At 41.8% G+C, this 27418-nt stretch overlaps 1 protein-coding gene across 1 annotated transcript in view; it reads right to left on the reverse strand.

The window, feature by feature from the left end:
- Positions 1 to 27418, reverse strand: part of LRRFIP1 (LRR binding FLII interacting protein 1) — a 112623-nt gene extending 85205 nt beyond the window's left edge. Inside the window, exon 1 of the mRNA XM_017828522.1 lies at positions 27291 to 27418. Within this exon, the coding sequence (XP_017684011.1) occupies positions 27291 to 27380 (90 nt within the window). The 5' untranslated portion in view covers positions 27381 to 27418. The remainder of the gene's footprint in view (positions 1 to 27290) is intronic.

Raw genomic sequence — 27418 nt, forward strand, 5'->3', positions numbered from 1 at the left:
CTCCTTGAGGTCACTGAGAGTTCCTTGTGACCTTTTGCAAACGCAGATAAATCTGTTATTACTTTGTCCCTGGTGAACTCCACCTGCTCTTCCCTGGCAGTTACAGGAGGACACGGTGCCAATGTACTTTATACAGTTGAGAAGCTCTCCTGTCTCCCACATTGCAAGCAGTGAGCTGATAAAAATGTACACTTGCCAAGCCAATTCCAAAAAAATCAATCAGTTGAGACTCAAGGGCATGAATGACAAGCTTATTCAGCTACACACAGCAAACACCAGTGAGGCAAGTAGCACTACCTGACCATTTTAAATGACTCTTCTTCAAAAGATCTAAGAATTGCTGCTGATCAAAATATTACCTAAAAAACTGTATGAACAAATTTAAGGTAAAGCCGCTGACAGTGGCCAGCTACAAAGTGAATTAAGGAAAGACTTATCTGGCTTTTAATCGCAGCAAAAATCTTTTGTTAGGAGTGCATTTTAAATACTCATACCAAATCTGCAGATATTACTTAAGGAGTCAAATTTGCTGGGGAACCAAAGTGTGTAAATATAGCATGCAGCTTGGATTTGCTCCATCTACAAGTAACTGAGAAAGCCTACTTTCACCTCCCAAAAGCATTTAACACTACTTTACATCTAGCCAATGCCGAGGAACAGACTTGTGAGCTATTTATACACGGAGATAAAGGTGCCAAAAAAGGTTTTAAAAAAAAACCTTGAGGTCATCAAGCCTCAGTTTATCTAGGAGATGCCATTTTCCTGCTATACAGTTACTTCTTCATACATTTGCTAGCAGAGAACAAGCAGAGAGAAGTAAAACAGGGAGCGATGCACTGCTCTCTGAAAACCACATTTAAATAAGTGAAAACAGAGGCTTGAAGTGCCATCATATGAATGGATCCAGCTTAGTGCACTATGCATTAGTTAACAGCAGGTTTAAGGTTTCATCTGAATAAAACATGTGGAGCTGCAGATTTTACACCATTACTCAATTAAAGAAACTGTCACTTCACAGTGGGTAGCAATATCACAAAATCACGTCAACACTCCATTCGTACAGGGGGGAAAGGCTGTACAGTTCTGTTGTTATTAACTCCACAGGGCTTTTGAAATTCTGGAAACGTCAAGGTTATCTGGAAACCACCTTGAACAGTCAAAGGACACTTCCCAGTTAAGTTAATGGCTCGGCAAGAGCTGCAGTCAGCAAAGTCTGCTTCACTGAAAACCTACAGTACAGAGACTGGAAAAGCCACTGTAGTACATAACTACAGCTTATGCAAATTCATACAGCAGGTCTGGGAAAAGCAAGGCTAAATCTCTTCAAACAGGAGAAGCTCTGCCATAAATCCACACACACACTGGAATAAGCATGATAAACAGTCCAGGTTTTGATAAAAATGCCTTTGTAACCGTTCTGCTGCAAATGTATCAACATTTGTTTAATGTTAGGCTAAAATGCTGAACACCCAAACTGACCACTGTGGAAGCAGCAGCAGGGACAGCCAGAGGCCATGGAGGTCCTCAGCCCAGCCTCCATTCCTCTGGCCAGCTCTCCCACTCCAACCTAGGAATAAGGCTCCCCCAAATACTGCTCTGAGGGGTGGGAGGGAAGGATGGCCCTGCTCTCCGACATCTCCAGCTGTAGCAGAGATGCACAGTGGTTTCAGTGGGGAACATCCACAAAACATCCATCTTTAAGGAATGCCTTAGGGCTTGCAGGCCTTCTCATTGGACACTGCAGCTTCTCTCCAGGGCCTTGGCAGCCAGCCCAGCAGCACACTGCCAGTGTCCCAATTCCCAGTAGGGACCAGAGAGTCTCACGGGGAACATCAGGCACCGAATCCAAGCCCTGCATCTCCCTGTACACACTTACAGCATTTTACTTCCTGCATTGGATGCAGGACCCTGCTGAGCTTATTACAGACAGCAAAATAAACACTGGCTTTGCAAAATCGTGTCCAAGCTTGACTTGGGAGTTGCCACTTTTGAGTCCAGAGGAGAGCCCAGTCACCCAAAAGCAGAGGATGCAATGCACCCACACTGGTGCTTAAAAGTCTGCCTCTCCAGTGGCTACTTTTGAAACAGAAATTATTTGTCATGATCTGATCACCTCTGACAGATTTTCCCACCAAAAACACAAGCAAAATAAATGACTAATTTTAAGAGACTGATACAAAATTGCCCTTAGTTTGTTCACCAGGCTCCGGTTTAACACCTTTGGAGATAAATCATCCAGGTTAAGTGTAACAGAATGTCCTTACAGTTCTGTTGCAATGTTTACTCTTCACAAACGAGTATTCTTTAGGTGTTCATGTTTTGATGACATTCAGCTGAGGTCACAACTTACCCGTCTAAATATTTACACTATATAAGGTACTGTAGCTGTGATGGGCAATGCAGACCAAATATAACACTGATACCATCACAGGGTCAATAGTATCTGAGTTATCTGGCCAATACTGTCATCCACATGAAATAAACTACTTATTTCATCAGGATTAAACATGATGTTTGCTCTATATTAGATGTTTTGCACAGTTTAGCCTTTGTTCTCAAAATGGCACACAGATAGCAAAGTAGGTGACAAGCTTAATATCCTACTACTAGAACACATTCCTTATTTTCATGCAGATTCTTGTGGCTTAAATACTCTGGAAAAGGAAAGCTTTCTGCCACAGTCACTGTAAAGCCATACACTCTCACCTCCTTACAGCAAAACATCATACAGCTTTCATTCTAGCCATCTCTTTTACGAGGACACTAAAGTATTTATTGTATTTCCCTCTTTGTGCAGATTTTTATTAGTCCTGTAAATTCCATACTGTTGGGGGTATTGATTGTTCTCCCCATACATAAACCCATATCATCTGTTTGACCTGTCAAATTTTGCTATGATACTGCATCAGTTGTTATAACAACCATCCCTCACCACCACCAAGCCAGATGAAGGGTTTATTTTCCCTTACTGATGTTCAGGATTGAGCTTCTGCCATGTTCTTACACCAATTTCACTGCAGCAGCAAGAAATTATCACCAATCCCATAAAAACCTGTATCCAGAGGATCAATGAGGTGCCCACGGACCAGCCCAGGGGCAGCTGCTGAACCTGAATATTCGCGTGGTGAAAGCTTTGGCATTTACAAGAGGAATTCACACCTCTCTCCCCTGCTGAATCCGTCCCTCCTGCACTATTCCCCTTTCACAGCTCGTGGGCAGGCAGGGCTTGATCCGATCTCCTTAGGGCATTAATACACTCTGCGAGCACGGCAGCTGCCGCTTGTCCTCCCGAGCAACGACAGCTCCGGATTTAACGACACGGATCCAGGCGACGAGGGACAGATGGCAAAAGCGCCCTCGCCATGTGCTGCTTTCTATGGGAGACACACTTCTCCACAAATCTGCTGCACTAAGGAATCAGCCCGACTTGGACTGCTGAATGGATGCCAAGGGATACTCCGATACGACAAGAGATTACAGCTCCCTTTTCCTTTGTTCAGCTCTCAAACCCACAGCTGAGCCAAGACTGCCCATCACTCCTTGTCCGTCCACAAACCACCCCGTGGAGTGGCAAGGAAATTATTTCTCTGCTCATTCCCCTGTGGTGTCTCAATAAGAAAAGAAAAAAAATTAAAATTAGCCATTTTTTCATCACATTCACGCTGTGAAGCTTCCCCATGACAACACCGCTGATTTGTGCAACAGTTATTTCTGTCACTAACAAAAGCAACAAAAGATCAGGAACAAAAAGAAAATTGAGTAAGAATGGGAAAAAAACACCACCCTAATGCTGGAAATATGATTCAAGTGTTAAAAAATGCAATCTGACTTTTTATAGAGTACAAAAGCGGCAACCACCATGTTCTTTCACTTGACAGTACCTGGCAGAGGGGGAAGAAATGAGGCTTCAAAGTCCTGTTTATTGTAAAATCTAAGGCCTGATCTAGTTGTGAGACTAACAAGGAGAAAACAAATTTAAGTGCTGACCTATAGGTCTAAAATTAGTTTCATTAAATGCATTGACTACTGGCAAATGCCATTCTCATGACATGAAATCCAAAACAGGACTCTGGAAAGCTGCATGTTCCTCACGGCATACATCACTCTCCAGAACTAGATTCCTTCCTGTCTAGTAGGTATCCATGCTCTTCATAAACATAATTATTAGGAGTTTTTTATGGGTTTTTCTATGTTGTCTTAATATGAACAGTACTGAAGTTCCCAACTTCATATTCCTTCAGTGTCACAAAGCACCATCACTGTTCTGAATGCAACAGAACTGCCCATACTCTTAACAACAAGAGCAAATGTTCAAGTGTCCATACAGAGCCAGAGTTCTGCTAAATATAAGTAGAATATTACATTCCTGATCTTAAAGAAGCATCAGAATTGACAGTATGTGACCGTGCTTTTTTTTAACACACAAGTTATATAAAAATAGTCTTTTCTCCTTAAATCAGACTTTCACGCTTCACAGTGACATTTAAACCCTTCATGCTACAGGGGCGTTTCATCCTGAATTCAGCACAGTTCTGCTGCTTTTTTTATCCTTCAAATGTGTTCACTAAAGCACTCAAAGACCGTCCCATTAGATTCACACTGCACTTCCCCCAGGCATTCTCAGTCCCAGCTTCCCAAGCAGTGGTCTATCTACACATTACTGGGCTTTCTAGGAAACCTTTTCAAAGAGAAACTGAGATACAAAAATTTATTGAGAAGTTCTCATTTTCATTACTTTAAAATATATAACCACCAATTCTCTTCCTGTTACCACTGTGACCAACAACTGCTCAGGCTGAAAATTATAACAATCAACCTCTTAGATAGGAACCATTTTGGAGTTCAATACTTTTAAATGGGTTTTCAATCTCATGGATGCAAACCTGCAAGAGTCATTTACCTAAAGCATTCAGGGAACACAAGCTCAGGATCTGTGCAATGTTCACATCAGCACTGATGTGATGAAGCCACACTGGAGAGAGGCAATGAGCCCAAGAATTCTGCTCCAGGATCTCAAAGCTGGGCCTTAACTGCATAACCACAATGATAAAAAAATGCAGACAACTACAGAGATGGGGGCAAACAGGAGGTGTTTTTAAGACACTGAGACTTAGATAGTCAAGAAAGTATTTTCATGGATCTGAGCCTCAGGCTTTTGATTTCAAATTCACAGGAAGGCTTCAAAGTGTTCATGCTGCTCCAGAAAAACCTTATGGACAAAGTGGCAAAAAGTTATTAAGCTTTGTTAGTGCAGTGGTATTTACAGAATATTGCATATAAAAACAGTGTCTTGATTTAAACCAATATCAACGACAGTCTACATAAAACTCTGAAATACCCATCAGCTACACTGATGGGTAAAGCAGGTCTACTGATGTTTTAGTTTTGCAACAACTTACAAAAATCTGACATTTCAGCAAATTCAACAAAACAGGAACCATGGTACATGATACAGTGAATTTCTAACCCATTTCTCCAGCAAAATCCTGGTTAGTCCAGTAAAAATCCCTTTATTCTCATCCCATGTTTAGCATTAGCTTTCATATTTGTCAACTGACACTGTCTGTTTGTTCATACACCTGAGAAGAGTGTTTGTTTATTACAAACAGAAAAAGGACAAGCTCACAAAAACAACCAACTGAAGCCAGTCCTTCACCCACACTGTCTAAGCATCCATGAGATTCACAGTCCTGGGAGCAGTGAAAGAAGTTCAGTCCTACAAAGCAAAATCTATACAGGCTAAATTCTTCATGAACACTTGATTTCACCTGAAAGAATGTTTTCATTCTCAACTTCAGGGCTGGAAGTGATGAAAGCTGTGTATGCTGTAAAAAGCTGCCCGCAGACACAGAAAAGTATTCTTGACTCCACTAGAAAAAGAACAGCATCTGCCTAAATTTCACTTCCTTTGACAGAAATGAGACCCAGCCACGCCAGAGACAAACAGCTCAACTGAACGCAAGGGGTTTGTGGTTAAAATCTAGGAGTGAACATCCTGTATTTTGATGATTAAGATACTAAACTCATGTTTAACCTTTAACTGAAGAAATACCTCAGGAGCATGACCAAGACAGCTATAATATCCTGAATTGTAGCACCTTCTTATTTATGTTAATCAGAGGAAGTTATAAAATACTCTCCCTTTCTTCCTTCCACAGGCTTTGTAGGGAGTAGGTGGTGATTAACTTTTCATTAACAGGAAAAGCATTAGCAGACTACTCACAAAGCTGCCTGGAAGACTGAGATTACTGAGAGCCCTGGGGGCAGTTTTGGGCACCTCAATATAAGGAGGATATAAAGTTATTAGGAAGTGTCCAAAGGAGGCACCAAGAAGCCTCCATCAGCAAACCATCCCAAGATGAACAGTGGAGTTTCTTTCCTGCATCTCTTCCATCCTAATTGTTTCCGCAGGCATCCAATTGCATCGGCACCTTCCTTATCAATACAGACCTGACAGCTGGAGATGAGAGTTTACAGATCCCACCACCAGCAGCCTAAGGCATTAATTCCCTTCCACAGTTATCATTTTAAGATTATTGAAAGTGTTCAGGTGACTAATTTATGCATTCAGACAGTCACAGATTAAATTAGGAATTCTCTCTGTCAATGCTGCAATCCAAGGAGAAGCAAGTGGGATACAAAAGAGAAAAAAAGCAACATATATTACCTAATTTGGCACACTTTTGGTTGAAAAATATCAGCTGTTGGAAGTTGTTACAAGCCCTCAGACAAATATTTCCTCTGAAATACTATTTATTAACGGTCATTTCGGTGCATATGCCAGCACTTCATTTCCAGAAATCTGCCTAAAAGCTGGATATCTGTGTTCATAGAATTGTTACTAATTTAAGAAGTCCCCACCGAGTGCCTAAAATTGACTAATTCTTCTAATTTCTAACATGGTAGTAATAGGAGAGGTATTTTTCCATGTGTTCAGATATTTATACAGCCTTATTTTTGGTATGGTAAGCTGTTTGAGGATTTACATACAACCTATGGCAGAGGAAAAGGAAAATATGCTACACCATCTATTCCCAGTAAGCCAGCTATGGCTTTGGATGCCATACTTCATATATTTAGACTCAGGCAGAAGCAACTTTACCTGAGTAAAGCAGCTAAAAATAGTGACATTTAAGTCTTATTACCAAATCTGAAGGTTCCTTCTCTTATTTCTGTTTTGATTCTGTTTTCTTCTTTCCAAGAGAAGTCCTTTGATTTTGGATGGAATTTACCTTAAAATGACCCCACTCTGTGTTTCCTTTGTCACATTTATCTTAGCAAGAGTCTGAAGGATAGGGCATTGAGCTTCTACGTAAATATACTGTCTGAATAAAACCAGAAACTCTGGAAAGAAAATCACTTTCAACAGCAGGAAAATCCCAAATGGTAAGCCACTATCATCATAACTTTTGGAAGGGAGGGGGGAAAAATCCAAAACTAAAACCAACCAACAACGAAACCCCATGGATTTAACTCCAAAATAAATTTCAGAGATTATGAGCTGCTTCTCTCAGAAAAATGTCAGCTGCTTGTAAGTGATTGCTGCCTCACCCTCCTCTCCCACCTCCCGGTCTCTTTCCTTTTCTAGCAAAATCTCAACATTTTGGAAACTGCTTCTGCACTAAACAAAGAGGTATCTACCTCCTTTTCATATTCAACCTTCGTCTGCAACCCGATAGACTGGACAACTCACGGCATCCATACTGCACCATCAGCCCAGCAAGCTGCTTTCTATTATGGACTGGGCTCTCTGCAGATGGAGTTCATTAAAATAAGCACTGTGGCAAAAGGCAAACCATCCACACGCGAGCAGAGGCTGCAGCTGTCGACCAGCTCGGCCATCTCCAAATAACTCCCATAACTCCAGCATGTAACACAGCCCTTCCTAAATTATTCGCGTCCATGCATGGGAATGTCTGCAGGGAAGATACTCTCACCCTTCCCATCCAACGAGAGAAAGGAAGGTAGAGCAGGTTCAACATGAACTCATCCTTCAAGTCTTCAACCATCCAAGCAGAGATAGGCAATATTGGCCAATGCCAGTATGTCCTGGTATGAGAGTTCTTTAATGGGGGACTCTGTTTGTCCATGTCCAGAGAAGACTATGTAACACACTCACACTGGGAGAAAGGGGAGAGGGGGGGAGAGAAGTTGGTTTCATTTTAGAGCCTAACTTCCATTCCCCACCTGGTGAATCACAAGAAGACCATCTGAAGATGGAGGATCCTCAACCCCTTTTGTCAAGCACACAAAGTCTTAAAGATAAAAGACAAAGCTGCTTTCAACTCAATGCCATTAAAAGCTGAGTGTTGCAAAGCCAGACACCACCACAAAAGGCAATTTTAAGGACTTAGCCACACAAGGACTTCATGTATATAAAGTATGCTGAGCTGAAAGGGACCCACAAGGATCATTGAGTCCAACTCCTGGCCCTGCCCAGGACACCCCAACAATCCCACCATGTGCCTCAGAGCATTGTCCAAGCACACCTTGAGCTCTGGCAGGTTTGAGGCTGTGACCACTGCCCTGGGGAGCCTGTTCCAGTGCCCTACCATGCTCTGGGTAAACCTTTGCTGGGAGCTGGACTTGATGATCCATATGGGTCCCTTCCAACTTGAGATATTCTATTCTGTTATTATAAAGCTACAGTTTTACAAAGAATATGGGAGTTCATCTGAATATTATTGTTTACACTCCAAAAAAACAACACTATTTACATGAATATGCATACCTAGTATATTTACTATTGTGAAATTATTCAATAAAATGATTAATTTTTACGCATAATGTACATAAACAATATTTCCTCAAACCAGAAGTATCAATAAAATCCTTGCCAGACAGCTGCCACTTTCTCTGTGAGGTCTTGTTTTTAAATCACAGTTCCATTAGAGCCTTTTAGTCCTCACTAACACAGCCACTTAATCTTTATTTCTCTAACATGTAATTTCCTTTAATTATATTTGGAGAATACTTAAAAGCTTATTAACATTAATTAAAAGAGTCAGAGAGGTCTTTAGCCATAATTACCAGCACAAATCAAAGCCCCAAGTAATTTTTTGGGGGGTTTTCTTCTGGTTTTTTCTTTAAAGAAGCAATTTGATAATCTGTCATACTGAATTGCCCAGGATGATTGAACTGCTTCACTCAACACAACGAGCAGCTGAAACAGGTAAACATGAACATCTTTGTAGACAAACTTCAGCATCCAACTATGAGTGTATTTTCCCTCCTGTTTCAGCAAATCCCAAAATTCATTTGGAGATATTAAATGGGCTTTTGAGAAAGCATCAGAAGGAACTGACACTTCTCCTAAGCTTTTGTATGAATCTTTTTACTTCCACACCTGTTTGGAATGCCATACTTCATGTATTTAGATTCAGGCATGTATTTAGACTCAGACCTCAAGTGACATTTTGCAGCAATTAGGAAATCTAGTTTTCAGGTAAGCTCTAGCCTCAAGTGACATCTGAACAGCTGCAGGCATCAGGGGTCTAGAGGAGGACTGTGAGAACGGGGAAAGTAGATGCTGCAACCTTTGAGAAGGAGAAACAGCGGGGACTTAAAGCTGCCAAAGAGGGAGGCCACAGAGAGGTCTCAAACTGGTAGTACAGAGGCTGGTTTAATTGTAGCTGTTATGCACAGATTTACTCTCAAGCAGACTTCACTCTCAAAGACCCAACCTGCAAAACTATGACCTGGGTTCACCATATGGTAACGTTAATATTGCATCGTAAAGCAGGGACATGTCTTCAAGGAATCCTGCATTTAGAGCATATGAACAGCAACAAGCATGACATGTCCCTCTTTTAGGTGTGTGAATTTTTCAGCTCTCAGCTGTCACTTTCAATGTCTTTTCTGACAAAGTTCTAGCTTCAGATGGCAAGTGACTGCACCATAATCTTCTAAAATAAATTAGCTAAGCTTTCAGCCTCCTCACCTGGGGGAAAGCCCCCACTGCAGCCACAGTGCAAAGCTCTAACCTAGTTTTTCACTGTTTTACTAAGACTTTTTACCAGAAGTAGGTGCACACGAGCATTCCCAGCCCATTCAGAGACGTCATTTGTTGCCAGCAACCGAGCTCTGCTGGCCCCCTTTGCTTGCACACACCTCACCCGTCCAGCTTGGTCACTCTGAGAGTGGGAGGAACAGATGAAGTGAGAGTTCTGCCCCTGAACTTCACCAGGATGCTTTTCCAGCTCTTCTTTTCAAAAAGCTCTTTGAGACTACTGCTGAGCAATCATGGTCTAAAGCCTCTGCAACTGGATCAAGAGAAGAGCCAGGATGCCAAAAATCTTGGATGAGAGGAAGTGACTCCAGTCCAAATGCTGTGATAAAAGGTACACTAGATACAAAAGCAGCCAGAACTATCAAGAATCTTTTGGCTTGTCCTGCCTACTCTTTCACCTCATTCATTAACTCATAAGTCCTACTGATTCTCTTCTCCAGGATTAAATATTTAAAGTTACATAGTTTGAACTTGCCAAACTTTGGTGGGACACACGCACAATTTCTCTAATTTGTACTGGAAAAGATGTATTAGAGGAGAAGAACAACTGCCAAGCACAAAACCTCTAGGTTTGACTAATAAATCAGTATTGCTTTTAAATAAATCCCTGTCTTCGAGAAGTATCATAATACAACATCCATCACACCAGGGAGCTTATACTCACAGAAAGCAGGTCCCATGCAATTTTTGCTGAACTCAGGCTATGATTTCTGAAGTGCAATTCCATCCAATGTAATCACTTTATAATAAATTTCAGATGCTAAAGACCAACACTAGATTAAAACCATCCTGCTATGGAGATAGGTGAAGGACTGGCTGCATCAAGGTTAACTTTCCAGTCAATTCATCTCGGTAATCCTTCAGTTTTGGCTTCCTATCTTGGCAAATCCAGGCAGGAAAAGACAGGTCTTCCAAAAAAAAGAAAATTAAAAAAAAAGGAAAAAGGCATATCTTGTAATGGTTTCACTAATACCCAAGATGCTGAATCCAAAAAAGCTGCCAAAGATCTCTAATCTGTTTTCAGAAAGGAATGGAAAATTAACCAGCAGTGTACACAAGTATAAAACCTTTGTGACACCTGAACTGGAGAGATTGAGCCAGTTCACAGTCTGGCTCATCTTGAATAACTGTTCAGTACATTTCCAGTACCGAGGCAAAACCCAAACTCCAAACATAGAAAAAAAAAAAAAAAGAAAGAAAAAATAAAAGGCAGCAGTTTTCCCATATTCTGCATTCACAGAAAAGTTTTTTTTTTCTCTTTCAAGGGGTTAACTTTGCCATTTGATCAAGTGTGAGTCAGCTTGAAGGGGAAGAAGGCAGAACCTTAGGGCAGGAAGCTCATTCCTAGGACACCTACTTAGCTAAACCACAGGCTGAAAGCTGTGCCAGACAGCATTGTTTTACCTCTCCAACAAAAGGAAACAGCAAGGTGAAGGAAGCAACTGCTTGGGAATTAAGAAAGGGGGGACAAAGACGCACCATAACTGGGTTCTGTTCTGATGCCTGTGCAAGTCAGGCAAGACCTAAGCAGTGTTTTGCCCCCCATCTCTCACCCCTCTTTTACCTGGACACTCACACAGTATCATGCCCCCTCCCATAACAACAGCACAACTTCCAAGGAGCTCCTAAAAATCAACACCGACACTTTCCTGTCAAAGATATTTAACATAAGACACCTCTCTCTCCTTTTTATCCTCTCTTTTTTCCATGATCAATTTATTTTCCCTCCTCAATACAGTGTAGCATTTGATGGCCACAGCAGCATGGATTTTCCCGTGTTCTTTGCCAGGATCACACTTGGTTTGAGTCAATGTCCAAGCAAAGGAAGTTCACTCCCCATTTCATTCCAGCCATAACCCTTTCCCCTGGAATTTCCAACAATGAGATGGTAAAAAAAGCCACCAAACAACAAAATGAAATTGTTTTCTCTTGTTTTCTGCACTTCACTTCAGCGTAACCAAAAAGAAGACTAAACTTTTTGGATTTCATGAGCTTAGCATATTCCACAATGAAGAGAGCTGATGCCAGCATAGGATGCATGAAAATGAGAAAGCAGTGGCACAGAACATTGATTATTTTCTAAAAGCAGCAACATTAAATTGCATTCAAGTAAAACAAACACAAAGCACTTTGACATCTGACTACTGAAGCATTCGGTGCCATTACCATGATCTTCTCTCATGCCCCTGAATTAGCCCATTTCTAAAATAAGCACTGACTGACAAACTTCTAGGAAGCTTTAACTGTGTGGGTTTTTCTGTTTTGGGATTGTATTTTATGTAGCATAATCTCACAGCACAAACAACCAAACAGGATGAGGAGATAAACCAACACAGTGACAATTCACTGCTGTTCTCAGACTCCGCCCTCAGTCTGGAGATCTTTTATTAAAGAGAGACCTTTATCCTGAAAGTTTGATTTCATTTATTTCTTACGCAAAAAAAACCGTGTTGTGCTGAGTGTTGCCAGCCATACAATCTTTCAAGGGTTTCCATCTCTGATAAAACTTGGGAAAGAAGCAAGGACACTTAGAAGCCAACATCTCTATTGACTGAGTTGCATGTGTCACACACGGGAGCGGCACAGCCAAGCTCCCGAATGAACTGCCTTCAAGAATCAAGGAATTACAGCATCTCACTAATGAAAGAAAACTCAGGAGTAAGAATCATGCATCAATAATTATTTATGCTTCTTGGAGATAAAAAAAAAGTTTGAATTCAGCAGAATTAAGACCAGCAGCTGATGAGTAAGAGTGTAGAAGTTGGCCAAGAGCCATTACTTTAGGGAATAAAAATATTTATTGCCGACTCCCACCCTGCCTAAGTTATTTTCCTGCACTATAAAAATAGAAGTGGTTTAAAAACTATTGTGCAAGAAAAGCTATTTCAAATTAATAACTAAGAGCACAGAAGATTATCAACAACACCCACTATGTTATACAAAACAAATCTCATTTCTGTATTTCCCAAGGTGTTCCCTGTACAATCAGGTCACACTTCACAATGAACCCACTGCAGTGCTACAGAATTGGAAATTAAATCCATTTATACAATTGTCCTGGTTTGGCAGTATTGGGATGAATAGTACATCTCACTGCACCCAGCCCACCCACATTCCTGTTGTAGAACTGAAACAAAAGGAAGCTGAAGATAGTGTGGCAATAAACAAACCAGTAAATCACACAACTACTTTATTAGTCATTTTCAAAGCATGTATAAAGTTTTGAAGGAAACAATTCAACATATGATGTTAATTATCTGTATTTTCCTTATTTGCCATACCACACTTTCCCTCTTTTCCTCAGTCTAGCAAATCCAGCCAGGGTAATCACTTATTGCATCTCAGATGGAATTCTGTCAAGCTTAGCACATTAAAGAGAGTACTAGAAGTGTGTTGCTTCTATATATAAACTGGCTGTCTGGTGTACAGTATGTCTGAATAATATGGCCTGCCTGACGCTGGATGCAAGTTCTCCTGGATAAGGAAAAAAGAAATCCCTCTCTGGAGTTACGTTCAAACAACCGAAGCACCTCATAATGTTCTCGAGGAACAAGAGTTCACATTGTCTTTGGAAAAACCCATCACACCTACCACTTACACTTCATTACTGAATTTCCTTGAGATACTCAAAAGCCTTCCATAAAGCATGTCGTGCAAAGCAGTAGAAACAAAGATTTGAGTGCAGAAGCAGACAAAATACTTCAGGAGTTACAAAGTTGTAGAGAGGGTTACCTGCCTCCTCTCCCAGGCTGCAGCATCAGACCTTGTCAGCTGCTCCTTTGCTCTGTACCAGCATCACACCTTTCCCCTGGGTGGCCTTTGTTTCCTTCATAACAGCACATTAAAAATACACCCAAGCAACCATCGTGCATTTACTTATAGAAATAAATACACCGACGGTTTCCAGCTGTAACATAACACAGTTATAACATCGACATAACACAGTTATGCACGACAAAGTTTATAAAACTCCACAGGCCTTCCCAAGGTGACACCTGGATTTTTGGCTGCTAGGCAGGATTTCCTGCAATGCCCACGGTGTAAGTTCTTGGAACTTTCTGAAGTTTAATGTCAAAAAACTCAAGTGCAACGAATTTTTGTAATGCCTACTGACGGATTTTTAACACGTCTAGTTTCCAGAACGCCTGTTCTCTGCTTTACCACGTGTCTCCCCAGCATTTGGGAAGCACTGACTGTTCAGCACGGTGTTACTCCTCATCTCAGGTGCTACACAGCACATTCTTTCAAAGGGAACACTTGACTATGTTCGTGTCAGCCTGACTTCACCAGATTGCATAACCAAACTAGGTTACAGGGACCCGACACTAACAGTTGATACCAGTACTACTTAAACTGTTAGGGAGTCAAAATAATTATTATTTTATCTATAATAAGAACTCATTGCAACAGTTTTGATCCTCAATCCCACACCTTGTTGTCAGCAGGAGGAAAATCAGTGTGTTGTGACACTTGACCTAAGTTGTCAGGGTAAGACTGATGTCCAGAGCCTACTTCCAAAATTTAATTAATTAATTTAAAAATGTTAAAACGAGGGATAATGCTGTAGAAGCCACTCAAAAACGTGGACACTCAATATAGTTTGAGTACCCTTTAAAAAACATAAGTCTAAGACAATTTTCTAGCAGTGCCCTCAGTGGCACTTTTCTTTCCTAGCCGTGTATTTGAAAGCAGATATTCTCCTCCTTCCTCATTGAAGTACCTTTTTCCCTGGGAAGGGCTGACCTACAAACCAAGGTATTTAAAAAGCAAATTACTGTTTAGAGTTAAGTACTTTCATAAATGGGAGTTCAAAACAGAAACACTCAAGTATCAAGTCAGAACAAAGGGTTCAATCTTTGTTTACATGGAACTTCCATTTCAGTAAGTATAAATATCTACAACTACACACATCTAATAGACAAATTATCTCCTCACGCCTCATAGGTATACCTCTAATTTCTGTCACAAAAGTCAGGGATATCTGACCTCTTCAAATAATTAGTAATAATAATAAATCCCTAAAGGTACCTTCCCACCTGTCTTCAAGCACATGAAAGACTAAACACATTTTTACATGCAACATTAAAATTCAAAACAGGAGATGACCTTTAGTGCACTTCTCTGAGTGGAATGTTCTCATCCACAAGCAGATTTAATTAAATTTAGCTCTTTAGACTGATTAGAGTTAATAAAGCAATTTGTTAATAGACCGTTTTATTATGTTTACAATACGATGTTTTGTTGGACACTGTGTAAGTTAAAGCTGCCAGGCACTGGTTTTTCACTCTCTTCAACTGCACTGATTTTATATGAAATTTAAAAGAAGGACCCAGAGTCATCATAAGCACTGGAGAAGATCAGAAGTCTAGTACATAAATTAAATTGCATGAAGGACCCTACAAGAGATGTCACCAGAGAGGATTATTTTGATTTTATATGTAAAACACACCAAACTCACTATATACAAGAGAACTATTGTAAAAATAAAAATTCAGCATATGCAAGAGAACTATTGTAAAAATTGTGATTTTTCATGCCCCTCACTGCTAAATACTTCTGTTAAGCAGTGCATGACTCCTCTGTCATCTGTTTAAAAAGCATTTGGGGAGAGTCAGGTGGGAAAGAGTTGCACGGAATTCTTCAAATCGTATTACCTGCCTGCAGAGAGACTGTGGTTCTGAATAACTTAGATATTCTGCTACAACAAATAGCCTGCAGCTCCCCCTCAGGCTACCTATATTCTCATGGAAAAGCCAGGACACTTCAAATACAAGCTGGAACTCTCCATTTGTAACATCCGCCAAGGAAATGTCAAAACCAGTTTGAGCGAATCTGATTTAGGGAAAAGTGTCTATATCCAGAGACACCACCTTAAAAAAAGCCTGGTGAAGTTGCCTTTTCTTGTTAGTACAGCTGTACACTGCAGAGTATGGATAACAGCTTCTACTACACCGTGCTTTACTGGATTTTCTGTCCTTCGTTAACAAAAAAATCAAACTTCAAACATTTAGCAACGGCGCTCTAAGCACGTCTCTTCAGGAGAGGAGCCAAGTTCTACATCTCAGTTTGCAGAAAAAGCACATAGGAAATTTCACAAAGAAAACGTTTTAAAAATTCACTTCAAGTAATTTCAAGAGACCCGTCAAAAAATAAATTAAAAAAAAAAAAAATCTAAGAAAATCACACTGTGCCCTATATCTCAACCAGTTCAAAAATTTGTATCTACAAGACACACTTACCTGGCCAGCGGACAGGAGTCACCCTCTCATGCTGCCATCATTCCACAACCCACTCCCTCATGGGAAGAGGAATTCCCTGGGAGAGTCAGGACATGCCAAGACAACTTGCCCAGGGTGCGATGGCGCTGAACAACCCACCAGCTCGGATTAAAGCTAAAAAAACAGCATTGTTTAAGAAACCATTGGACAGCTTTTGCGTGGGGGTGGGACAGGATTAGTGCATCCAAACTGGGTCTGAGCCACAACAGATTACCTGGAGAATCTGTGTCCTAACCCTCATTAACAAATTAGTTTAGTTTGAAATACACTACCAGGCCACACACACCTTGTCTAGTGGTACAACAGAAAAATTACCTTCACGGCTACTTACTGGAGTTCTGGAAATCAAAGAATGCCACCTGGAATACACCAGCAGCAGCAGACAGAGACAGCTCTCCCCTGCTCAGGTCCTTTCTTTGCTTGCTCCATTTTTCCCTAACAGCGTTTACCACCCAGCAGATACAATTATAACTTTTATCCTCAGTCTCACAGTCTATTTAACACTCAAATTGTGTTGATTGGTAAGTTTAATGTCAGGAACAGCTGTGTTTGAAAAATGGCAAAGTAACAAGAAGTAGTGAGAGAATGGGATAAGCCAGCAGCAGCTCGGCCCTTGAAGAATCACATTTGATTAGAGGAAATTACAATGAACACCCGATTCCCTTAAGGTTTCCCACCAGCTCCCGAGGTGCACCCAGCAATCTTACAAATGTCACACACAAGGGGCTTACACCTGATGGCTGTATTCACAGAGCTCTCATCCAAGACTATTTTTTTGGCACACTCTGGTGATTTTATAGTGGGAAGACTGAAAGAGGAGACTTGCTAAGCCAGAAGCACAGGTAACAGACCCCAGAGAAACATCTCTAGGTAGTGCATATCTAAGAAGCTTGTTTCTGTATTAACAGGTTGAGCCTCCCCAAAAAACGAGGCTACATTTTTGTAAAGATTATAGCTCACTACAAAACCACCATTCTTTATTTTCTACTGCTAAATTTGTATATTGCTTGGTTAGACAACAAGGTACCTCTCACCTGAAAACTGTTGTTAAGCCTGACAGGTTACACTTATTCCATCAGTGATACAAAAGCATTTCATCAGCACACACAGAGAACCTTTCTTTGCTTGCTCTAGTTCAACAAATAATGATTTTTTTTTTCCCAGGGTAATTAAACAAGAATGGACAAATATTACTAAACCCACTGTATAACCCTCTATAAATAAAACACTGACATTATCCCTTGTATCCACACACAAGCACACACTATTTCCCAGAGCCCCTGGATTCCTCCACAGTTCATTTAAAGGTTAGGTCACATCACTGTTTCAATGTACTCATTTCACATTGGGGCAGATTTAAATTTCATATTTAAGAAACAATGGAATAGCATGACCTTTGGGTATCCCACAACATGTCCCAGAAGCCCACTTTCATTTTCAACAGATGTTGAATCAACATATTTGTCAATGCAAATCCTCTTAGAGCCCAACAGTACATTCAGCAAAGGAAGAAAACCAAGACCAGCACACACACATTTCGTATGGGAGAACGGACAATTTAAGGAAAACAGTTTATGGGAAATACACAGTTGCACAGCAAAGCAACAGGGTTGTAGACCATCAAAATTTTAACCGACTTATTTCCTAAAAACACATAATGTTAAATCTACTATTTTCCTAGCAAGACCATTGAAAGGACTTGAAGTTTACAATCAGAGAGAAACAAGAAGCAAATACAGATTAAAAAAAACCACAACCAAACCAGTAGGCTGTTTTCTTTTAGTGTTCATAGTCAGCAGAAGCAAATATGATTTCATGGGTTTGTGTGAAGACTGCAGCACACCAGCACTGATAAAAACAGCACTATCTGAACTATCTGACTCTGAAGCAACATGTGTTTTAAAAGGGAAAAAATGTGAAGCCACAAGGGTCCGACAGGAGACCAGAGCCCAGGGATTTTTCTGCATGTAAAGCACACCAAGAGCCTTTCCTTGCTCTCCTGTCATCCTAGTATGTTAGCTGATAAACGCTCCATAATTAGAAGACCCAAGTGGGGATGCCTGAAATCCATCTGACCTGAGGGAACAAGTTTAAAAACCTGACCCAGCTTTTAGAGTGCCAGATACCCGTGTATTACGTTTCTGTCTACTGGAAGGGGCTGGCAAAGGCAGACAAAAGAGACAGACTCAACTAAACATGGTATTCAAACGTGGGATTAGGGAAAGGTTATTTTGGGACGTAGGAAGTACTCAGAAGAGGAAGGCAAAGAAAAAAAAAGAATATTAAATTTAAACCAGATACTGGCAAAGGGAAAGGTCACAAGATACGCAAAAGTAGAAACCAAGAGGGAAGAAATATTACTTCTTTACATTCCCTGTCTGTGCAGAGCTCTGCACTCAAGGCATCTGTTGGACTGCAGGAATGGTTTGCAAAGAGTCACCAGTGTGACAGAGGCATCATCACTTCACTGCAGGCAATATTAACACAAGCCACTGCCCAAACACCTAAACCAGTAAACACACAAATAAACTGTATTTGTGGAACTCTCTTCCAGTAAGCTTTTCCATTCTGGGAGAGAGAAATCAATCTGACGCTAATTACATCCAAAAACTGCAAGTAATGACGTTATGGTAGGAAAAGCCCAACTCTGAGGGATCTATTTTTGAGGAATTCAGTTGGAGACACCATCTTGCTTCTTTCTTTGATAGAAGTTTGAATACAGATTGAATAATCCACTTTCATTCACATAAACCTTCCGACAGTTAAGAGGAAAGAAAACTGTTGCTCTGAAACCTAAGTATCATTTGTGCCATTCTTCACACACCAATGATAACAAGCACTGCCCTACCTAATTACCAGGTATTAAAAATAGGAACACAGTTATGGTGATACACCTGGTAATTTTGGTTTACCAAAGACTCTGATTTCTTGTACAGCAGCACATAATACAAAAATAAAATCTAAGTACTCCGTCCCAGAGCACAGGAGCTCACGAAGCATTGGAGAACTAGAAGGCATCCAGTGTTTTTGCAAGCATAATGTCAGGATTAAGCTGTGTGACAAAAGAAGCTCTCATCTTGCAGAGAAACCAGCATGCAGGAAGGAGGAAAGAGTGGTGACGAACCCAGCAAGGAGCTAGAAGCAACAGGAAACGAAGAGGCTTCCTCACCACATCCAAGACTGGAACACAGCTCAGATTTGGCACTATCAGATCACTTTCCTTGTCTCCAGCTCAGCTCTTAAATGCTGCAGTATTATTTAGGTGGATACAGTCCACGCCAAGCTGTTGGCTCACAGAAGGGCAAAGCAGATGTGACTGAACAACTTCACCTCTCTTCAGATCACACCCAGGCTACTTCATACTGGAAGTGCATCTCAAAGGAATCAACTTCCCAGTTCTAGGTCAGAAATTTTTAATGAGCGATTAGCTCAGACACTCATTTTTGTTGGTACCAAACAGTATCTTAAGTTGCTAAATTAACAAAAGTTATTTCAATGTATTCAGTTAAACTTTCAAGTCAGAACTAGTCACTCAAAGTTTTAGACCAGACCTGTGCCCTTTAAGTACAAGTATGCTCAAAACCCAAAACATCCATCCTTCCTTAACCGAGAAACAGCTAGTTGTGTTAAAACTTTCAAATTTTTATGTCTGAGAATAAACCCAACATTGTTTTCAAGGGATTTAAAGACAAACATCCCCCCTTTCACAATGCCACACCCTGAAGTAGCACACACTTCACACAGGAAAACATGAAACATTGAGGGGGTGAAGGAAAAGAGCACAGGATTTCAGACTAGACGCTGCAGTGCAAGTCAAAGTCATCTTGGGAAGACACTAGTCACTGCTTCATTGAGCCAGGGGTACACCCTCTTCTGCCCAGTTTTTGGTTTAGGCATGCATCCACAAGCCAAAACAAGCAACTCTCCATTTTGGAAACAGCATTAGTCAGAGTTAGCTTGTGTCTTCACCCCTCCCAACACTCAAAAGTCTCTACTGGTTAGGCCATAAAAGTGCTCCTAGCTCTGCTCACCGGGAAATATTTCCCACTCCTTGCCCTTCAAGCAAGGATTCGTGCCACTTAGTTAAGTTTGTTTAAAGGCAGATTTAGAAACCATCCAAATATTAATAGGAAATTTCTTTGGTGCTGTGGTCTAACCAGTGAGTACTCTGGGTAAGGACAGCTGTCAAACTTGCACAGTGGGCAGAGTTATGGCAAATTCCTGCCAACAGGAAAGTGGTACTTCTGTGTTTTTTCCCAGCCTCTGAACACATGACTTTTGTACCCTCTCTGTAGCCTTCAAAAATCATTAGTTTTTAACAGCCTGACTAGAACTTACACAATTTCATACAAGAAAATTATGTCACGTGGTCATTCAGCTACTTGAAGTCATTTACACTGCAAGCACTGCGTAGCTCTTCCTGCATAATTAAAACCACCACGTGCCTACCAGTGAAGCATTGCTTTATTTAGTATTTATTATGCCACATCAAGCTTTAATTTCAACAGTTAAATCTTCTACAACCAGGCCTCTGAGAGCTGCCTTACATTTCTTGCAACCTACCAGCAACACTGGTGGTTCTCCACCCTCAAAATACCTGAGCTCCAGCACATCGGACTACTCTGTTTAAGGGGATACTGTCACTAGTCTCACTCTACTGTAAGCGGTTATGCTACTCACAGGATGAAGTGGCACACAGCAGCTCTTCACCAGCAGGAATTTACCTTACAGCATCTTACTCTTAAGAGTTTAAAGCAAAATTAGGGACAAAGATGCTAGGCTGGAATCTAGGGATCACAGTACCCTCAAGCTGCAGTGATCTGTACCACAGCTCATCCCAGCTACCCATGGTATGAAAGACGTTCACGAGGAATCAGCCAACACCAACTGCAAGACTCTACACCAAGCCTGCCCATATGGATGCATTTTAAATGTATTTTTGCCTAATACAATGTTCTAATTTCAATGCACATACCAGCTATTTTTCCAGCATTAGCTGGGAAAGTTCTACAGCCTATTTCTTGTTCCATAACTTAAATAAAGTGAAAGAAAAGGAGAGTGTCTTGGGAGTAGATAGTTACAGATGTCCTCCCACAAGAAGCCCTTAAGCACTTCCTTCATCTTTCCCATGTGATGAAGCCCCAAAATCAGCTGTTTTTCTATTATGTGCAAGACCAGCTGCATCTCCAGTGGATTCAGAGGGATGGGCAAGAGCACAAGATATCGTGGAGCTTTCTCTGCTTCTGGTATTGAAAGGACCATGCACCTTCCCTTCTCAGAAGCATCTCTGGCATTTAAAATAAACTCTCCAAGCCACCTTACGACTTCTCTGAAGGAAAATTTGGCTTGCTCCACCTCCCTTGCCCCATCCCCCCCTCACCATTCCAATGGGCAGCTTCTCCCCAAAAAGTATTTCAACACAAGCGAGACAACAGCTGATATTTCAGAGCTGCTATTTTAAGGATTGCCTACGAGTGCTTCTGTCTAGCTAGACAGATTCACCGCCTTGGCAACCTGCTGACTTGACAGGAGGGACAAATACCTTGCTTCACAAGCCCCAAATATTATGTGTACTATGCTCTTTTCAACCAAAGGATGGAAAAAAAAAATCTGAACAGTGTTGAAAGCCTTGCAAGTACATTTGAGCTCCAACTTCATTCAGCAACAGGCCTGGAAAAACATCCTTCTAGATGAGGTAATGATTAGTATTACATCCTGCAGCCAAGCTCAGCATCTGGGCTTGCAAAGAAAGAGGCTGGGCTTCCCATGTTGTTAATCCCACCAGTAGTCTCTTGCTTGACTGAAACAGGAATCACAATTCCTAAACAGCTGTTTCCTCGGACAGCAAGAGAACAGCTGAAGAGGACTCGGGCCAGGCACGGACACAAAGGCAGGCGACTAATTATTTCAAGTTGCAATAGGCATAGTGTGAGGCAGACTGTGCAGTGGGAAACAGGATCTTTATCTTGCTTCCCAAACCATCCAGAGCTGCTCCTTCACACACTTCTCTTGGAAAAGATTGTAAGCGATGCCAATGCCATTTGTTGGATATACAGACGTAAAACATTAGTAAAAAAGGAGTGTTTGATGAAGAACATATTTGCTACATAAAATCATCTCAAATTTGGAACAATTCCTCACACCCTACTGGCAAGCATCGCCTACAAAGTCCTCCTTCCTTCCTATATTTAGGTCAGCCAGGCTGAGTCAAGCCCTCCAAGAGCATCCCTTGCTTTCATAAGTTTCTGTTCTAGAAGAGAGACTTACAGTCAGACATGCTTCTTCACATCATATGTTAACCCTCAGAAAGGCAGAAAGTAATACAATAAAAAAATAAGTCAAGTACTGGTGCTACATAAACTAGACTGTTTCTAAGGGCTTCTCTTGGAATATTCACCTGGCTTACAAAAGCCTTCACACATCTGTAATGCCAAATACTGTTCAAAAAAGTTCCACCACTATAAAAGAGGAACACAGATCTTACATGGGCATTATCTCCTACATCCTTAGGGAACACGCTGCTTTAAATGCTCTGGTTTGCATAACAGTTCAATAAAGTTTGAGTGGCTTGGGTTTGCTCATATAAATATCCATTCTGCTTGGTTTAGCTTCGACTTTCATCAAATTGTTTCCATCTCTACATATGGAAGTCACCCAAAATTCTGTATAAACCAGAGATCTCTCCCCCAAATTATCCCCTCAATTAAAAAGATTTCACATTCAGTGATCACAGCATCTCTCCACTAGCCCCAAAACTCCAACTTAGGCTTTTGAAGTTCCTTAATACCTTCTTACTGTAATCATTATTTTACTGGTTGGCTGGTTTCACCTGCATTTTGAGCTTTTTCTAATCAGCAACACGTTTTGCTCCTCACAAGAGTGTAACATTCCAATTTTTGAATCACTAGGCATACAAGCTAATGCCCAAACTAAACACTTCAGTGAAACAACCAAATTAATGATCCATAAACTGATTGTTGCACTTATCGAAAAAAAATACTGAGGTATGTACAAGTACGTAGGTGACAATTCTTGAAAGTGACGTAAGAGCGTACAAAGAATGAAGACACAACCGTCATAACACTACTTTCTTTAACAACAAACATAAATTATGTTGCTTGAATTACTAATTTCAAATTAATTACTAGCTAAAGAGTTCTACACTGTAAAATCATGGATGAAAAAGATTTCTAGCGCAGGGATGGCGGGGCAGGACTGTTTTTTCTGAGCAGTATAACACACTTGTTTGCAAAACAGTGGCAAAACAAGGTGTCAATTACTTTCCTAATAAAAACAAGAAATTGACCTTCTCTTCCTCATTCAAGAAAACAAAAACCAGTAACTAACATTACCTGCCTGTGAGAAAAATACCTCATTGACACAGATGGCAGTTCCTTGTTGGATTTGCAAAACTCCTTCTGCTCGTGTAACAATTATTACTGTAGTGGAAGTCAGCAAGAAAAATATTCCCCTAGGAACAGTGTCTCAAGTAATCATATCAAACCCATGTAATCCAAGCGGGAAGCCAGCTCCTGTAAGGTTCAGCAGCCCAGGACTCTGCCTTCCCGAACCACGCATGCACCAGCCCGACAGATGATTGCGCAGTACGCGGACGCGATTCCCGCTGGCTGTGCTGGCACAGACCTTGAAGAGTATCAAACTGCTAGATTTTGCAAACACTGCTGGCATGCACTCACCGAGGAACAAAACAGCCCAAAAGTTTCCATTGACCTAAACACAGAATAATCTACTGGCGTCAATGCGAGCCTGAAAGCGGAGAAGCCGATCATTGATCTGCTTCGCTGTCATCTGCAAGAGCTGACACCCGGGAAAAAACAAGCTCAGCAATACAAGCCAGGTGTGCGTGCAGCAAATCCTGAGTGGCAGCTGTCTGTGGCTGTTAGAAACCCAGCACACCGTGTTCTCCTGTTAATTATATTTACATATTTGCCATCCACTTAATTACCACGTCTGCCAGGAACTCCGCCGCCAGATTTAGGGGTGCAGCACTGTGCCTTCTACCTCCCTTCTAATTAGGTCTAGCAAGGCAATGAACTACATGCAGCTCATCCAGTTCAGACATTGCCTCAAACATCAAAACTTACTACTACTGATTAACACAACTAACACTGCTACTAAGCCCTTGTCACTATAATGTGCTTCACTCTTACAATTTCCTTCCGCTTGCTTAGTTACTTCCCCTCCAGACCGACCGCTCTTGCGTCCCGCGGGGCGAGGGCTGCCCTCCTCACCACACCAGGCTCTCCCTCGGTCTACGCAAGACTGCACACGCACAGCAAGACACACCGGCTGCAAATTCAAAAAAAAATAAATCATGCTTCAAATGGCAGGAGTTTAAGAGTCCTTACAGGTCTTACTGTCTCCTAATAGAAGCACGCAGTAGAGCAAGAACGGTGGATTTGTCAAGATCACAAAATAAAACAGACGATCACAAAATAAAACTGCAAAGTGTCAAAGCAGCACAATCTTTCTGGAGGAAAACCAAAAGGAGAGAAGATGTATGTATTTCAGCTCACTCCGCAGGATCCCAAGGTAAAAGCACCTCCATGGATCAGTCTGGTTTGGATGCTCTTTTAGGCTCCTATCTTAACATAGGAAAAATGGGATTCTAGGATCTGCAAATAACTTGCAAGCACCTCTGTCTTCTGGACAACAAAGACCAAAGGAAAGTGAGGAGTGAAAACCTATGTGCAAACACAACATGTCTATGTCCCAGCTTTGTCTGAACACCTGTGAGGAAGGCTACAAGAGACCAAATGTCAGTAACCCTTATACCCTTCTTAACATAAAGACTATCAGCATCCCTATTAGGAAGGGACAAAAGGCTTAATCTACATTTTTTAAGAATTTTAAGATCATACAGAAGCAATCCTTTGTGGGATCCTCTGTGTGGAAAACAGGTGGTTAAACAACAAAACAATAATAAGTGCATAAAACCCAGAGACAGAGTAATGGAAATAGTTAAAATAATATGGGAAAATGCTGAACCTTGAACTTGGCAGTTCACAGTTTTAGCACTCAAGGGAAAAGATAAAAGACATGCTTGTATTGGGCTTTTCGAACAAATGGAGTTGTCCTTTAAACAAACCCCAGGAGAAGAAAAAAAAAACACAAAACACCACAATATTTGAGCCTCAAACCACTGCACAATGCAGTGAAAATCAGATCTAAGTTAAAGAAAAGAGAAAGTGAGAGAAAAATGTGCAACAAAGGACAACCTAGGCCCTCTGTTACAATGTTTTCCTTGATCAAATGACAGCACAGCCAGGACACAGTTATGGAATTTAAACTCTCACCCCAAACAATTCTTAGGATATTATCATGACACAAACTCTAACAGACAGCACAATCACTCTTGCTATTTTATGTCCAGACAATGAGATATTCTTGTCCTCCTATCTCAAACTCCATCCCCTGGAACTTTCTCATCTTCTCATCAAACTGCCACAAAAATCTGCCTTCTGGAAACACGCTATCCGAATCACTCACACAAAAATCAGTCTACTGCATGTTTTCCAGTGATGCTACAAGCCACTTCAAAATGGTACACAAGAATAGTAAAGGCATTACTGACAATATGGTGCATAATGCTACAGCTAACTCAACCTACCAGGCAGTGCCACCAAAAATAAGCTACAAATTAGCATCCTTCTTTATCCTGCTGCAACTGTGGTTCAGGAAAGGAAACCACAAGAGACTTAAATCTCTTCTAGTAGAGCTATTTATCTCACAACCCATCTTGGGGTGAGACCAATGCCAGGTGAGGAGACTCACATAACCCATACTAGGGGAAGCAAATGGCCACCTTCGGCAGCAACCAGCACTGGAGCAGCTTAGACACAGTGAATCACAGAATGGGTGGGGTTCAAACGGGCCTTAAAGCTCATCTAGTTCCAATCCCCTGCCATGGGCAGGGACACCTTCCACTAAACCAGGCTGTTCAGAGTGCCACCCACTCCCAGGGATGAGGTTTCCACAACTTCTCTTGGCAACCTGTGCCAGTGCCTCACCACTCTCACAGTCAAGGATTTCTTCCTAATATCCAATCTAAACTTACTCTCTGTCAGTGTGACGACATTTCCCCTTGTCCTGTCACTACATGCTCTCGTAAATAGTCTCTCTCCCTCCTTCTTGTAGGTTCTGTACCAGAGAACAACCCCAGAGCTGCTTATCCCGCTCTCAGGTTGGGGTTGCCCATCTCTCCTATCGGAAGACTGTGGGACAAAGGATGCAGAACAACCCGTGTCAGATTTAGTAAAGATAAAAACCGAACTCACATCATTCCGGTTACCACTGAACCAATGCAACTGCACCCAAGAAGAACAAGGAGGCAGCAAGCAGCCGCCCATCAGCTGGTTTAACTGGTTAAAGTCACACTGAGCACAATGCAGTGTCTAGTGGCCAGCAACGTAAATATACGTCAGTTTTCAAGTTAGAGGGTTCAATTATGCCTACACCCAGCATCAGCCTACAGTATTCCAGTTTTATTTTTTCACTTCCATCTCTGGAAGTGTTCAAGGCCAGGCTGAATGGGGCTTGCAGCAACCTGCTCTAGCGGAAGGTGTCCTTGCCCACGGCAGTGGTTTGGAGCTAGATGATCTTTAAGGTCCCTTCCGACCCGAACCATTCTGCGACTCCATGATTGTTAAGTATCCGTAACACACCCGAGCGGCCTGTTTTCAGTGGTTAACACCAGTCTCAGTGGTTCTCAGCAGCAGACGATGGATGTCCCCTCCCGGAGGCGCTGGAGCGGGGGTGGCTCCGGCACCGCACGCCCTTCCCCGCACCGAGAGCCGGAGCGGTGCCCAGCAATGGTCACACAGACGGAGGTGAAAGCGGGTTTTTACCTCGCCCTTGAGCCGCCGTTGTGTCTGTGGCCGGGGGCGCCTGCGCGGCGCTCGGGGGAGTCCGGGGGGGAAAGAGAGGAGAGGGTAGGGAGGAGGATGGAGAAGGGGGGATGCCGCCTCACGCCGCTCACTCACCTCGCGGGCGATCTGGTTGAGCGCATCGTCCTCCGCCGTCAGGCGCTCCCGGTTCGGCAGCCGCTTTCTCCCGGCACCCTGCGTCCCCATGGCGGACCCGACGGGACCGGCGCCGGACCGGCCCCGCT

This window comes from Lepidothrix coronata, unplaced genomic scaffold (genome assembly GCF_001604755.1).
Source record: "Lepidothrix coronata isolate B3197 unplaced genomic scaffold, Lepidothrix_coronata-1.0 Scaffold149, whole genome shotgun sequence".
In the NCBI taxonomy this organism is placed as follows: Eukaryota; Metazoa; Chordata; class Aves; order Passeriformes; family Pipridae; genus Lepidothrix; species Lepidothrix coronata.